Source organism: Sorex fumeus, unplaced genomic scaffold (assembly GCF_029834395.1).
Source record: "Sorex fumeus unplaced genomic scaffold, SorFum_2.1 ptg000065l, whole genome shotgun sequence".
NCBI lineage: Eukaryota > Metazoa > Chordata > Mammalia > Eulipotyphla > Soricidae > Sorex > Sorex fumeus.
Window position 1 is genome coordinate 5,449,142 of NW_026606122.1, and position 15,295 is coordinate 5,464,436.

At 47.3% G+C, this 15,295-nt stretch overlaps 1 protein-coding gene across 1 annotated transcript; it reads left to right on the top strand.

Annotated features, from left to right (window-relative positions):
• Positions 1-697: 697 nt before the first annotated feature.
• On the top strand, positions 698-9,282 carry SLC38A5 (solute carrier family 38 member 5). The gene is made up of 15 exons (XM_056128638.1): positions 698-819; positions 902-977; positions 1,352-1,467; positions 1,579-1,652; positions 2,456-2,548; positions 2,677-2,755; positions 4,696-4,778; positions 5,047-5,105; positions 5,205-5,345; positions 5,573-5,652; positions 6,831-6,931; positions 7,129-7,244; positions 8,159-8,303; positions 8,392-8,495; positions 8,900-9,282. The coding sequence occupies exons 1-15, from the start codon at positions 767-769 to the stop codon at positions 8,999-9,001; spliced, it is 1,422 nt and encodes a 473-aa protein (XP_055984613.1). The 5' UTR covers positions 698-766; the 3' UTR covers positions 9,002-9,282.
• Positions 9,283-15,295: the final 6,013 nt, after the last annotated feature.

The window sequence follows — 15,295 nt, forward strand, 5'->3', positions numbered from 1 at the left end:
GACCACTTGTCCCTAGAAGGGGAATTCAGCAGTGGGGACTCCTGAAAGGGGGCTCAGTTGGGGAAATTGTTTTTGGCCTCTAGGGAGACTCTTCACAGTTGTGGCAGAGAGCAGCTGGCAGAGTGGGGGTGGGGAGACGGTAGCTGGGGTCCCCTCCAAGCCGCCAGCGCCTTCAGTTCCTGTAGCAAGTTGCATCAGCTTGGAGCTTGGGCTCTGGACCTGGCAAGGAGGGGGTAGGGGGCATTGGCGGGGTGGGGAGGCGGGCAGATAAAACGTGTCCCTGTAAGGAGTAAGCAGTCTGGCCACACAGTAAGGGTGGAAAGAAGGCTGGGGGAGGGGGTGGGGGGGTGGGAGACTGGAAAGGAAAGGGATTGATAGCCAGAGCTGGAGACAGTGAGTCTGGGGTCTGGGAGAAGAAGCTCCCCAACTGCAAATTCTCAGCTGCATTGGGTGCTTGCTCACTAGCTGGCTCTCCCATTTTGCGCGCTCTCTCTCTCTCTCTCTCTCTCTCTCTCTCTCTCTCTCTCTCTCTACCTCTCCCTCTCTCTCTCTGTGTCTTTTCTTATCCAGAACTGTGTAACCACTGTCTTTCCTCCCTTCTCTTCCTCCCTCTCTTTCCTGACCCTCCTCCCCTCTCTTTGTCTCCCGGTTCTTTATCTCATATCTCTTTCTCTTTCTCCCCCTCCCCCCTCCCACAACCTCCTTCATCTTTGCTCTCCCCACTTTGGAACCCCCTTCTCCATTTCTTTGTTTCTCTGCTCTCAGGATGGAACTCCAGGATCCAAAGATGAATGGAGCCCTTGCGGCAGGGGCTGTGGGGTAAGTCTGGGGCCCCAGAGGCGGTATCTAGGGCTCAGGAAGACCCTCTCATCTGCCCCCCCCATTTCCCTGCACTTTGCAGCTACAGGCAGGAACTCGAGGGTTTCCTGCCCAGCCAGGGAGCTGCTCCTGGGAGGAAACCAGCCCAGTTCATGGATGTGAGTGACCCCATAGGGTTGGGCTGCCTGCACCTTGCCTGCTGACACACTCTCCTCTTCTCTCCACTGCCTCCAATGTGACTTCCTGTCCTAGCTGCTACCCTCTCTAGCTGACCCCCACACCTTTTGCCTCTGGGAGCTGCCATGCTCCCCCATCCCTCTCTTGTCCTAACACTTTTATTTCCGTTCTCCACAGCTCTCTTTTCCCCAGCTTCTTTCATCCCTTTTGTCTCCTCCCTGCCTTTGTGACCCTTCCCTGAGTTTCTCCCAGGCCCAGTCACTCCTTCCCTTCCCTTTCTTGGGGCCACAGTTCCAGTCTCCTTACTGGGCCCCCCTTACCTCTTGTGTGCCTGGACCCTGCCTCTTCCCCGCAGTTCGAGGGGAAGACATCGTTTGGAATGTCCGTGTTCAATCTCAGCAATGCCATCATGGGCAGTGGCATCCTGGGGCTGGCTTATGCCATGGCTCACACAGGGATCCTCTTCTTCTTGTGAGTTCATGGGTGGCCTGGAGGGTGGGCAGGACATGCAAGGGCAGTTTATAGTTCAGGTGGGATACCTGGGAGTCGGGGGCTGAGTCTGAGTGGAGCCGTATGCCACAGGACTCTGCTGCTATGCATCGCACTCCTGTCTTCATACTCCATCCATCTCCTGCTCATCTGTGCCGGAGTCGTAGGTGAGACCCAAAGCCCAGATACCGATGCCCAGCACCCTTGTGGACTCCAGACATGAGACTTGGATCTAGAGCTCACCCCAATCTTTGGATATCCACCCCTTTCACTTCAGACCCAAGACCTTACTTTAAGACCCCAGACTCTGGACCTTTCACCCTGACCCCAGATCCTGGACCTCCAACTGCCCCACAGTCTCAAGAACAAGGACTCAGAGTTTGTTCAAATGGCTGAGAGAAGGCTTTGCATGCAGGACATCCACATTGGATCCCTGGCACTGTGTGGTCCCCTTGAGCCAGGAATAGCCCCAAACCAAAACAATAAAAATGAATACTTTGGCCTCTAGACCCCTTTTGCCCCCCTTGGGCAGGGTGATAACTCCTAATCCCCAATATTAGCTTTTCAATCTAGCTACACACTCCATTGCTCAGACCATCTACGCCCCTCTACCTCATCTCTCACTCCCACCCTTTAGAGTCCAGCTCCCACCTTCAACCACAGAGGCCTTTGTCACAGTGTCCTTGCCCCAGCCGTCAGGCTGGATTCCCATGGTGGCTTCATTCCATAGCCTGTTTCAAGACCCTTGCTCCTCTATGCAGTCACCAACCAGCTTCCTGTCCTAAGATTCATGTCCCAGACACCACCCAAGCCTAACTCTTAACCCTTACCTCCAGTCCCCATCAATCAGATCCATTTCCTTCCAACTGTAGCTCCTAGGCCCTTTGAGGTTCTGATTCCTCCCTTCTGGTCCTCAGGCAGGGCCTCCTGCATCTCTAACTTTTCCTTCCTGCCCACACCCTCTCCACAGGCATCCGAGCCTATGAGCAGCTGGGACAGAGGGCGCTGGGGCCTGCTGGAAAGCTAGTAGTGGCCATGGTCATCTGTCTCCACAATGTCGGTGGTGAGGTTTCTGGGAGTAGGGGGACTCAGCTTGGTGGAAGAGGGGTAAGGTGAATTTCCCCAGGCTGGACTGGAGAAGATGGGGTGGATCAGAGAAATCCCACTGATCTCTCCCTCTGCTTATACCAGCCATGTCCAGTTATCTGTTCATCATCAAGTCTGAACTCCCATTGGTTATTGGCACCTTCCTGGGCAAGGACCCTGAGGGGTAAGTGAGAAACAGACACTAATGAGTATGTGATGTCCTGCTCCTGTTTGCAACTCTGTGCCCAACATACTTCTGGTATTTGGTTTTTGAAACTGTGGGGCAGTTCTGTGCAACCAGATTGTAATTCCTATGCATTGTGATGCCCACAGTATAGGTGGCTGTTGCTTTGACTTTAGGAGTTTGGTGTACTCTGGATTTTTGTGGCTGTTTTTTTTTTTTTGACTCATTTGTTGATTGGCTGAAAGTCTGGTGACTTGGACACTGGCTATGGTTGTATATAATCTGGTAGCCTAGACTCTGCCTATAAAGTTCATTATCTTCCTGCAATATTGACCCATTCTCTGCTCATAATCTTCTCTGTGAGCTGATTACTATAGCTGTGTTCTCTGTAACATGATTTCAACTCTTGGGGGTGTGGACAGTGGGGTGGGGCCCCACCACCCATGTGTATTTGACACTTGCTTCCTCTGACTTGTCCTGTCTTTTGTCTGGACATGCCTGGCAGTGCTCAGGGATTACTCCTGGCTCTGCACTCAGGGATAAATCCTGGCATGTTTGGGGAACCATATGGGATGTTGGGGGTTAAAATTGTGAGCTGCATGCAAGGAAAGTGCCCTACCCACCACAATATCACTCCGACCCCTGACTTGCCCTGTCTAGTAGATTCTGTTTGAATCTGGGTCTATCGAGGTGGCTGAATCTATCTATCTATCTATATATATATATGTTACTGATCATTATGTATGTGAGGGTATATTGTACTGTGGTGCCAACTATGTATCTGTGACTTGTTTCAGCTATATATGTTAGTAGTCTCCAATTTTTGTGTGTATTTAATTTGGTGATGATTTTTTGGGCAAATTTTGTGTACATATTGGCTTACTTTGTATCCTACTAGAGCACTAGTTTGATTCTGAGACCATCTAAATAGCTAATTGTCAATGTGACTAGAGATACCTAATTATTATAGAGGTGCCTAATTATTATAATTAGATACCACTGTAAATATAGTCAGTGATGCTTCATTCATTTCTTTCTGTATAATTATGAGCATAAGATAGTACCAAAATGCTTAAAACAGCAGGAATGCAATAGAATTCTTTTCTTATTTATTTGTGGGGGAAGGCACATCTATCAGTGTTCAGGGCTTAGTCCTGCCACTGTGACTAGTGATCACTGCTCAGGGATCATTCCTGGTGGTGCTGAGAGGCCCTATGTAGTGCCCAGATTTGAACCTAGGTTGGATGTGTGTGAGGTTGACTGCTGTCCTATCTCTCCAGCCCTCAACAGAATTCTTTTGAATGAATGAGTAGTTGTCTGACTAATTATTGTCTTGGTTGAGCACTCCTACTTATCTACACAAACTCTGCTGTATCTCTTGAGCTTAGTTCCAACAGTATAGCCAACTAGCTCCTTTCTGTTCCAGTTCTGTTGTGTGACCAAATACGCCCCATGACTTTGATCTGTTTAGCACACCTGAGTTGTTTCTACAACCACACAAGTGCGATGCTGACTTTTTGGTCGCGCTGTGCCTCAGGTCTGTCCACGAGTTCATCAAAGGTTGTGCTACTACTGAAATTCTTGGTATTGGGGCATGATGCCTGCTTTGTGTCTGACATCTTGTATTAGACTGTGTGTGTCTGGCTGATTTCGGGGTGTTGAGCCTCTGGTTGGATGCTTACTTGCAGTCAGAGGGCACAGTTGTATGCAATCGGTGCCTGTAGTTTCAGTTGTCACTCTCCTGCAGTACCCCAATAACAGTCTCATCATCCAAAGGGCTCTTTCAGTCAGTCCTCTCATGTTATTTGTCACTGCTCACCTGAAGGATTTCTGAGAACTGACATGTCAGCTCATCTCTCTTGACTGTGAGCAGAGATCTGTGATGTGCCATCTCCTTTGAGCATCTGCCTGACAGTCATGATGTCTGCCTGTTTCCACAGGGACTGGTATCTGACAGGAAACCTCCTCCTCATCTTCGTCACCATATTCATCATCCTGCCTCTGGCTCTTATGCGACACCTGGGTGAGAGATATTGCTTGTTGGATTCCTGGCATCCCCTGATCCCTCCAATAGTAATTCATGAGCAGCACCAGAAGTAAGCCCTGACTGACCACCACTGAGTGAAGCCCCTCAAAACAAAACAGAACAGCAAAAATCATAATGAAAAATAAGACTGCAAATGTATGGCAGAATTGGGGTGAAAGTCCCCAGTTCTGCTAGTCTAGGCATTTGCGGCTTGTGCTGTGGGGTGTTTCTGGATTCTTAAGCCTCTGTGTATTATTCCTTACAGGCTACCTGGGGTATACCAGTGGTCTTTCTCTGACATGTATGGTGTTTTTCCTCATTTCGGTGAGTCTGAAAAAGACCGGTGAAAGAGTGGGGTGAGGCTTCATGATATTGGGGCGTAGCCTTCTCTGTGACCCCACTTCCGCACCCTTCCTGCTGCAGGTCATCTATAAGAAGTTCGAGCTTGGTTGTGCCATAAGTCACAATGAGACAGCAGAAATCCAGAGCGACGACTCCCTTGTTCTTCCTCCCGAGAGGTTCAACAGAAGTTGTGAGGCCCGGATGTTCACAGTGGACTCACAGGTAGGTGTTCAGGTATCTGGGACTTGTGTGACACTCAGGCCTGCTGCTCACTGCCTATTGCTGCCTGCCCAGTACTCAGAGTGGAGCATGTGTCTGGTATGGAAGGCAATGGTAGGGGCAAGAACAAGAGGGTGTAGGGTGGAACTGTGGAGCCCAGGGGAATGGGGAGGATGGCAGAACCCTATGGGCTCAAATCTCTCTAATGTCTACTCGGGTTTTCCTCCCAGATGTTCTATACAGTGCCTATTATGGCTTTTGCCTTTGTCTGCCACCCTGAGGTGCTGCCCATTTACACGGAGCTCTGCCGGTGAGTGGGTCTTGGTGAAACTCCAGTCAGTGGCCGAGGGCAGGGAGTGATAATTGGGTCTGACCATCCCCCCACAGTAGTCCTGAGTATGTAGCCTGACTGTGCCTAGGTTGTGCCAAGGGAGTGGTAGGAGATAGTTAGAGGGACCATATGAGGTGCTGGGGTTTAAATATGCACCAGACATGTGCAAGGCAAGCTCCCTACCTGCTGTACTATCACTTGGGTCCTGTTCATTCACATTTGTACTGAACATGTCCCATGCAATAAGCAGTCACTTCCCTGAGACCCTGCATGGGACATGTTCAGTTCAAGTGTGAATAGACATGGCTGGACATGTGAATAGAAATGTTGGGGCGCTTGACTTGCATGTGGCTGACACAGGTTTGATCCTTGGTCCCCCATATGGTTTCCTGACTACCACCAGGAGTGATCCCTAAGGGTGTCTCTAATGGATTGAGTGCAAAGCCAGAGTAAGCCCTAAGCACCACCAGGTATGATGCAAAACCAAACACAAATGTGAATACACAGAGTGAGGGAGATGGAGAAGCTCAAATGGAGGGATATACATCTATGGAGGGTGAAGGGAATATCCAGATGAAAGGGATGAATAAAGAAAATATGGCATTGTTATGATGGGGGAACAGGTGGATGATTAGTCAGAGAGGGATGAATGGAATGCGGGGTCAGGTGGAAAGAAGAGATAGTAAGTCATGCTGAGGAAAGCAGAGAGATGATCAGACAAATGAGATAGACAGACAAGGTTTTATGAAGTGACAGACGGACTGTACCTCATGGTGTTTCACTAATAAAAAAATAAAGGGGGAAAAAAAGAAGGTAGGCTTGGGGACCAGAGTGATAGTAACAGGTAGAACACTTGTGCTGCATGAGACCTATCTGGGTTCCATTCTTGGCATTCCATATGGTCCCATAAACACCACCAGGAGTGATTCATGAGCAGAGCCAGGAGTCACCCCTCAGTATCGCCAGATTTGGCCCAAAAACCAAAAAGAAAAAGATTGTAAGCTTGGCGAGTCATGCAGGGGAGGCAGAAATGGGCACCCCATTATGTCCCAACTTCATCTCTGAGTGGGAGACTCAAGAGTGTGGGAACTGGTTCTGTGGAGGCTGGATCCAGATTAGGGGCGTGACTTGCTAGTTTTCTGTTCTCTATACCTCAGGCCCTCCAAACACCGAATGCAGGCTGTGGCCAATGTGTCCATTGGGGCCATGTTCATCATGTATGGGCTCACAGCGACCTTTGGATATCTCACCTTCTACAGTGAGTGGGGCCGAGACTGGGGTGGGAGTGGGCAGTGGGTTTAGATGCCTAAAATCAGCCCTTTCCCTCTATGTTCTTGGACCCGTCAGTTTACAAAGGGAAACTGGAGATTTCATCACTCTGTGTATGTGTGTGTTTCTCGGAGTCTGGTACTAGTGTTCCCTCCGTATGCTTCCTATGCTTCATTTCATGGCCAGGCAGCGTGGAAGCAGAGATGCTGCACATGTACAGCCAGCAGGACCTGCTCATCCTCTGTGTACGCCTGGCGGTGCTGCTCGCAGTGACTCTCACGGTGCCAGTCGTGCTGTTTCCTGTGCGTGGGGATCAAGGGCCCATGGAAATGGAGGAATAAAGATGGATGAGTTGAAGGCATAGGCATAACAATTTATATGGAGGGTTGACATAAAGGTAGATGAATAGGACCAGAGAGAGAGAGAGAGAGAGAGAAAGAGTACAGTGGGGGAAGTTCTTGCCTTGCATGTGGCTGACCCGGGTTCCATCCCAATACCACACAGGATCCCTGAACCCCCACTTGCACACTCTGAGTACAGCCAGATGGGGCCCCCAAACCAAAACACAAAAGTAGATGGATGAAGGGAGATGGCAGGGATGGAGAGACAGAAAAGGCAGAGTTGCCTTATAAACAGAGATGGAAGAAATCAACAATCAAATAGAAGACCTAAAGTCAGGTACACTGTTGTCATGTGGAGGAAGAAGGTTCAGAGTGGTGAGCTAGACAGAAGAGGGAGCAGCATTGTTAGGGGGCAGTCAGAGTGAATAAAGGGTGGAGGCACATGTGGGTTGTTTGGGTGCTCTGAGGAGCAACAAGATGAAAGGCCAAGCCTCTGAGACACACCAATGGGGTGCACTACATGGTGACAATCAGGGCTCTTAGAGTGACAGAAGAAGTGAGTGTCAGATGGTTGGGGCGAGGCAATCTAATAAAGGAAGAGGCTGAGATTTTTAGACCTTGGGCAGAGGCATAGGTGGGCAATGAATCAGGAAGAGGCAGGGTTTGTGGGTCAGCAGGGAGGCAGATACGTATTCGAACAGTGGAGGTTGCTCAGGCAAAAGGGAGTGACAGAGGAAGGAAAATTAAACACCTGGTGGGAGCAGCCCAGATGGTTGGTCATGTGGAGGATAGAGTTCAAGGTAGATCTAATCCCACAGAGGTGGGGGAGATCCTGGGCCCCAAACCATGTCGCACCCTCCCTCCTCTGGTCACAGATTCGTCGTGCTCTGCAGCAGCTGCTCTTCCCAAGCAAGGCATTCAGCTGGCCCCGCCACGTGGCCATCGCTCTTATCATCCTTGTCTTGGTCAATGTCCTTGTCATCTGCGTGCCGACCATCCAGGATATCTTTGGGGTGATTGGTCAGTTCCCCCCAAGGCCAGACCCCATCTACCAGGAGCTTTGGGCCCAAACTGACAATGACTCTGGTCCTTCATGTTTGTCCACCAGGGTCCACCTCTGCCCCTAGCCTCATCTTCATCCTTCCCAGTATCTTCTACCTCCGCATTGTGCCCTCTGAGATAGAGCCCCTCTACTCCTGGCCTAAGATTCAGGTGAGCACTGCAGGAGAAAAAGGGAGCACTTGGAGGACGGAGCACTCTGGGTGGTTGCAGGTAGAAGGTGGGTAGAAGGCAGTGGCTGGGAGAAGAGGAGCCTCCAGGTGAGGCACAGGTAGCCTGAAGGGATGAGGGAGATTGCCTTGGGAACAGATTGAGCTAGTTAAAGAGAAGCAGAGGTGAGAAGATGAAGGGAGCACTCAGGAAGAGACTGGTTAGTGGGAACAGGTACCAGATGTAAGGAGCATTGGGAGTAGAGGGTCAGGAGCAAGTTTCAAGGAGTAGTCCCGGGGAAAGGCTGGATTGAAGGAAGGAAAAGGGAGCATGAGATCAGGCTGGGAAGGCATGGAGTCTCTGGGGGGGCCCAATTTGTCCCATCTTGTCTTCCATTATTTCCACAGGCTATGTGTTTTGGTGGCCTGGGGGTGCTCTTCATGGCCATCAGTCTAGGCTTCATGTTCACCAACTGGGCCACAGGAAAGAGTCATGTGTCTGGACACTGACCATGCCCTGCTCCACCTGGGCCCCTCATGTGCACACCTCTTGAGCACATAGAGAAAAATGAGGGTGCCCTTCTGGTTCCCACCTGCCTGGTGTAAGGGCAGTGAACGTTCAGAGAAGCCCACTTCCCTTCTCCTAGGATGACTTCAACAGCAACCCAACCATATGGGGGAGGCTGGGCTGAGGGGGAAGGGAAGGAGGACCTGGCCTGGTCCTGGAGGGAGCTCGTCCTGTCCAGCCTGCTCCTACCAGCCTCCTCCCAGTGGAAGTTGTCAAGATTATCCTCAAGCTATTGGGGAATAATAAAGATGTTGAATTATAACTCAGACCTCAGCCTTCTGATTGCTTTCTTTTTTCTTTTTTTTTTCCTTTTTGGGTCACACCCAGCAATGCTCAGGGGTTACTCCTGGCTCTGCACCCTGGAATTAGTCCTGGCATTTCTTGGGGGACCACATGGGATGCCAGGGACCGAACCCGGGTTGGCTGCATGCAAGGAAAATGCCCTCCCTATTGTAACATCTCTCCTGCCCCAATCTCTTTCTAAAACTGGGTGGGGGAGATGTTTCCACACCTGGTTGCGCTGTACCCTAATAACACAAAAACATTAATCCAAAAACATGCATACACATCTGTTCATTGCAGCACTAGTTACAATAGCCAAGTTTGGGGGACCTACCCACAGTATTTAGCGGGTACTCCTGGCGAGCCTTGCTGGAGGATTTCCCCTGGTGGTGCTGGGAATCGAACCTGGGTCTCCTGAATGCAAAGCATGTGCCCCAGCCCTTTGAACTAACTTTGCATGAAAAAAAGCCAATAGTTAGAAACAACCCAAGTTCTTAATAACAGAGGAATGGATAAAGAAATTGTAGTGACTATACACAATGGACTACTATATAGCTATGAGAAAGAATGAAATTTTGCAGTTTGCGGCAAGTTAGATAAAATTCAAAAGTGTCATGCTGAGTGAAGTGAGTTATAAAGTAAAATATAAAGGCCAGATGATCTATGTGGAGCATAAAGAAACTAAGAAAGTCATTAGACAGTTCCCAATGGAAACAAACATGAGTTTGAAACATGAATAATAGAATTGGGAATTGTGGGGATGAGGGGATGGGGAAGGGACCAGGGGAAAATGGTGAAGGGATCTTGAAAACACTGTTGGAGGGATTGGTGTCGCAACTGCAAATATAAAATAATGACTTCAATGCTATTGTTTGTATTTTGGGCCAGACCTAGCAGTGATTAGGGCTTGCTCTTGGTTCCATACTCAGGGATCACTACTGACCTGGCTTGAAAGACCATATGTGATGTCAATGAACCCAGTTCTGGTGCATGGAAGGCAAACCCCTTGCGCACTGTACTATCTCTGGTTCTGCAATAGGATGTTCCTGATTTAAAAAATTAAAATAAAAATAATTAAGTTAAAAAAAGGTATTTTGGGTGGGAGCCACATTTCTCTGTGTTTAGAGCTTACTCCTGACAGACTTCCTACCTGCTGTACTTTTGCCTGGCCCTAAAAAGACTTTTTTCCACCCCCCAAAAAAGGACTTCTTGGGGAAACCTGCTTAGGTTCAGATGGGATTGAATCAACACCCTGGAAGTAGGACTAAGCCATCTCTCTCCTGTTAACTCATTTCTCCACTCCTTCCTTCACTCACTACTCAGTTCATTGTTTCATTACTTGCTCACTTAAGCCAACGACTGAGATCCTACTTTGCTGTGGGCCTTGCTTGAAGTGCTGGGGCCACAGAAGTGAATCAAGCAGCGAATAACTCTTGAAGCTGCTGTTCTAGTGCAGGAGTAGACAGAAGATGGCCTGCAGGGCAAACCGAACCTGCTCCCTAGGTTGGCACACTTCCCAACAAAACATACTTTGCACAGGCTTGCCAAGAAAGTTGTATTGGAACACAGTTATGCTTGTTCAGTGGCATACTGTTTATGGCTCTCAGGCTACAACAGCAGAGCTGAGGGGATGCAACAGAGACACTCTGACCCATAAAGCCTAACTATACTCTCTCTCTTTGTGTGTGTGTGTATGTGTGTGTGTGTGCATGTGGTGCCAGGGATCAAACTGAAGGGCCTCACACATGCCAATCTTGTGCTCTGGTGCTAAGCCACACTGCTCATTGCTGGCCTTCAAGTTCCTTTCTATCTGCCTTTTTTTGTTTTAGGGCCAAACTTATTGGTACTCAGTGGTTACTCCTGGCTTTGTGCTCCAGGATCAAGCTTTTCATGGATCAGGGACCCAATGAAGTGTCAGGGATCAAACCAAGGTTGTCACATGCAAGGCAAATGTTCTGCCCATTGTGCTGTGGCTCTGGCCCTCATAAACTCATTTTTTAAAAGTTTCCTTTTTGTTTGGGGGCTACACTGGGTGATGCTCAAAGCTTAATCCTGACTCTGTGCTCAGAGATCACTCCTGGAAGTGCTCAGTGGATCTTAGATGGTGCCAGAGATTGAATCTGGGTCAGTTGTGTGCAAGGCAAGTGACACCCACTTTACTATATCTCTGGCATTAGCTCATTTTTTAATAACAATGTAACAGTACAAGGCCTGACTTAAACAAAAACAACACAAAAAGAGGTTATCCTCTACACTGAGTCTGTAAGATAACTTTGGAGGTAGTTTAAACTATCTTTTGTCACCCATAGGTATTCTTGTTGTCATGTTTAAGAGCTGCTTATATGGCAAATAATTTAGTTTTGTGGTTAACATTTAAGTTAATTTGAATTAGGTTTTGTATTGCGCATGAGGTTTATGTCAATATTCATTTGGGTGTATGTGTGGGGAAATAATTCCTAACTGATCCATATCTTTTTTTCCCTCTTGGTCTATAAAGTGGTACTCAGGAGACCCTGGAGTCACTCCTGGACGTTCTCAGTCAGCTGGGCTGCAGTTCAATACAAAGGTCTGAGGATGTAGTGCAGGTCCAGCCCTGCAATGCTGGGAGTAGTGATCGAGAGACTATATGTGGTTGCAAAGATCTAACCGGGGTTGTCCACGTCCAAGGAAAGTGACTTAACCCCTAAATTGTCTCTCTCACACATAGCACCATTTTTTCCTCTTTTAAAACTTTTTTTGTGTTTTATTTTTGTTTTGGGAGCCACACCCACAATGCTCTATCTCTGCTCTCAGAGATCACTCTTGACCGTGTTTGGAGAACTCTACAAGGTGCCGAGGAATTGAACAGAGGTTGAACCTGTGCAAGACAAGTGCCTTAACTCCTGTACTATCTATCTGAGCCCCAGCATTATTTCTTCATTTTTATTGACTTATTATTTTTATTGAATCACCATGAGATACACAGTCACAAAGTTGTTCATATTGGGTTCCAATCATACAATGTTTCAACATTTGTCCCTCCACTGGTGTACATCTTCCACCACCAATGTCCGCAGTTTCCCTCCTGCCACACCACCCCAGGCTCTCTCTCTCTCTCTCTCTCTCTCTCTCTCTCTCTCTCTCTCTCTCTCTCCCCTTTTGGGAATTAAGATTTGCAATACAGTTACTGAAAGGTTATAATCTGTCTTTGGGCATTAGTCTCATGCTATGTTTTTTTTATATCCCTCAAATGAGTACAATCATTCTATGTCCCTCTCCCTCTGACTCATCTCTCTCTGACTCATTTCACTCAGCATGATATTCTCCATTATAATATGATATTCTCCAATTATAAACAGATTTCATGACTTCATTTGTCCTGGTGGCTGAGTAGTATTTCATTGTGTAGATGTGTCATAGTTTCTTTATCCAGTCATCTTCTGTTCTTTGGCACTTGGGCTGTTTCCAGATTTTGGCTATTATGAATAATGCTGCAATGAACATAGGAGCCAGCACCATTTCTTAAGACAATCCTTCCTCCACTAAATTAGCCTTACACCTCAGGAAAAAAAGAATAAATGTGAGAGGTCAGTGTCAGGTTGAAGTACTTTTATTTTGTTTTTGAGCAATAGCAGGAGTACTCCTGGCTCTGTGCTCAGAGATCACTCCTGACAGTATTCAGGGTGGTGCTCAGGGGACTATATGTGGTGCCAGGGATCAACTGGAATTGGTTGCATGCAGTTTCTTTGCTTTTTTCTATAAATTCTGGCACAATCTTATCTAGAACAACTATATTGTCAGGATTTTGATAAGAATTACATTTAAATCTGTACATTAAAATGTAGAAAACAGACATCTAGTAAAAATGTCATAGGAACTGTTGAACATATGTGTTGAAATATATGAAGACAAGCTCTTTCTTTTTTGTTTTGCCTTTGAAAATTATAACCTTCACACCCTGTGGTGCTTAGGGGCTAGTAGCAGCTCTGTGCTCAAGTATCATTCCTGGTGATGCTCAGGGAACTATTTGGAATGAAATCTAGCCCTTCAGTTAGTTGACCTATCTCTCTGACTCTCTTTCTTTTGGGGGGTTTGGGCTTACACCTGACAGTTTTCAGGGGCTACCGAGTGAGATCTGTGCTCAGGGGTCACTACTGGCAGTCTTGGGGAACCATATGGTCCAGGGAATTGTACCTGTTTTCCCATATGTATTTCAGCTGTTGACCTCTCTGCCTGAGCCCAGTCCTCTTTTTCTACTTATTTAGGTATTCTATTTGGTCTCTCTTTCATCAGCTTTTTAGTACCGTTTGCCCTGGTTCCATCCAGTCCCTCGTCAGGACCCTGCTTTTGGGGGTACTAGGAAGTAAGAGCAGCCAAGGCTTAGTTTGAGAGAATAGATGCCCAGGAGGAAAATAACACTGAGAGTCACATTACAAAAGCATAGCATATACTGTCTTCTTGTGTTCATACAAAAAGGACATTGCTCTGAATAAACTATGCAAAGGACATAGGGAGAAGAGAAAAACAATATTTACAAGTCAACAGAGCACAAAGAAAGAAGTTACAAATAAACACACGGGAATGGGAGCACTGTGATGGGAGCAACCAATAAACCTAAACTACCTGAGGCCATGTAGGAAAGATAAAACAATGCTATCCTACAAAGAACCATCTGGAACCATCTGGGCTGACCTCTTGCAAGGCAAACGCCTTACCCTGTGTACTATCTTATTTTCATTACAAATGGGTTGTGTTTTAAATATCAGTTTCTGGGTCGGAGCGATAGTACAGCTAGTAGGGCATTTGCCTTGCATGTGGCAAGACCCGGGTTCAATCCCCGGCATAGCATATGGACCCCCAAGCACCACCAGGAGTAATTCCTGAGTGCAGAGCCAGGAGTAACCCCTGAGCATCGCTGGGTGTGACCAAAAGGCAAAAAAAAGAAAGAAAAACAAGAAAAAAACCCCTCAGTTTCCATGGATTCATTGCCTGCTGGGCTGGAGCGATAGCACAGCGGGTAGGGCATTTGCCTTGCAGGCAGCCAACATGACCGACCCGAGTTTGATTCCTCTACCTCTCTCAGAGAGCCCAGCAAGCTACCGAGAGTATCTCGCCTCCTGGCAAGCTACCCGTGACGTATTCGATATGCCAAACACAGGAACAATTGTCACAATGGTGACGTTACTGGGCCCACTCGAGCAAATCGATGAACAATGGGAGGACAGTGACAGTGACATTGCCTGCTATATACATTGACCTGGAAGGATATTCAATGCAGTAAAGAGTTTAAGTATTTAAGAATATTATTGTATTATATTTATAATTCTTTGTTATTTCTATTGGAGAGTCACAATTATAATTTTTTTGTTATTTCTATTAGAGAGTCACACCTAGCAGTGTTCAGGAACTACTTCCAGCTTGGTTCTCAGATGTCATTCTCAGTAGTATTCAGGGGACCATTCTGTGCTGGGGTCTAACTCAGACTTCCTGTGCACAAAGCATGTACTCCAGTCCATTAAACTTTCTCATCTGTCACCAGTTTAAGTATTTTTAATGATGCTATGCATGTTTTTTCATATGATGGAAACATCTACTTAAGAGACCCAAGAAAATCAACCAAAATATTAGAATTAGAAAAAATAGGGCTGAAGTGATAGTGCAGCAGGTATGGCATTTGCCTTGCAAGTGGGAAATCTGGGTTTGACCCCAAGCATCCCATATAGTCCTCAAGCTTCACCAGGAGTAATTCCTGAGTGCAGAGTCAGGAGTAAGCCCTGAGCATGCCTGGGTGTGGCTCAACAACAACAACAAAAAATAGAAAAAATGGTATGGGAATAGAATAATAACCTAAACTCAATTTGTAGCACTACTTCTTAGTAAAAATCATCTTTGTTTTGGGGTCACACCCAGATGTGTTCAGAAATTACTCCTGGCTCTGCACTCGGTGATCACTTACAGCATGGCTCCAGGTACCA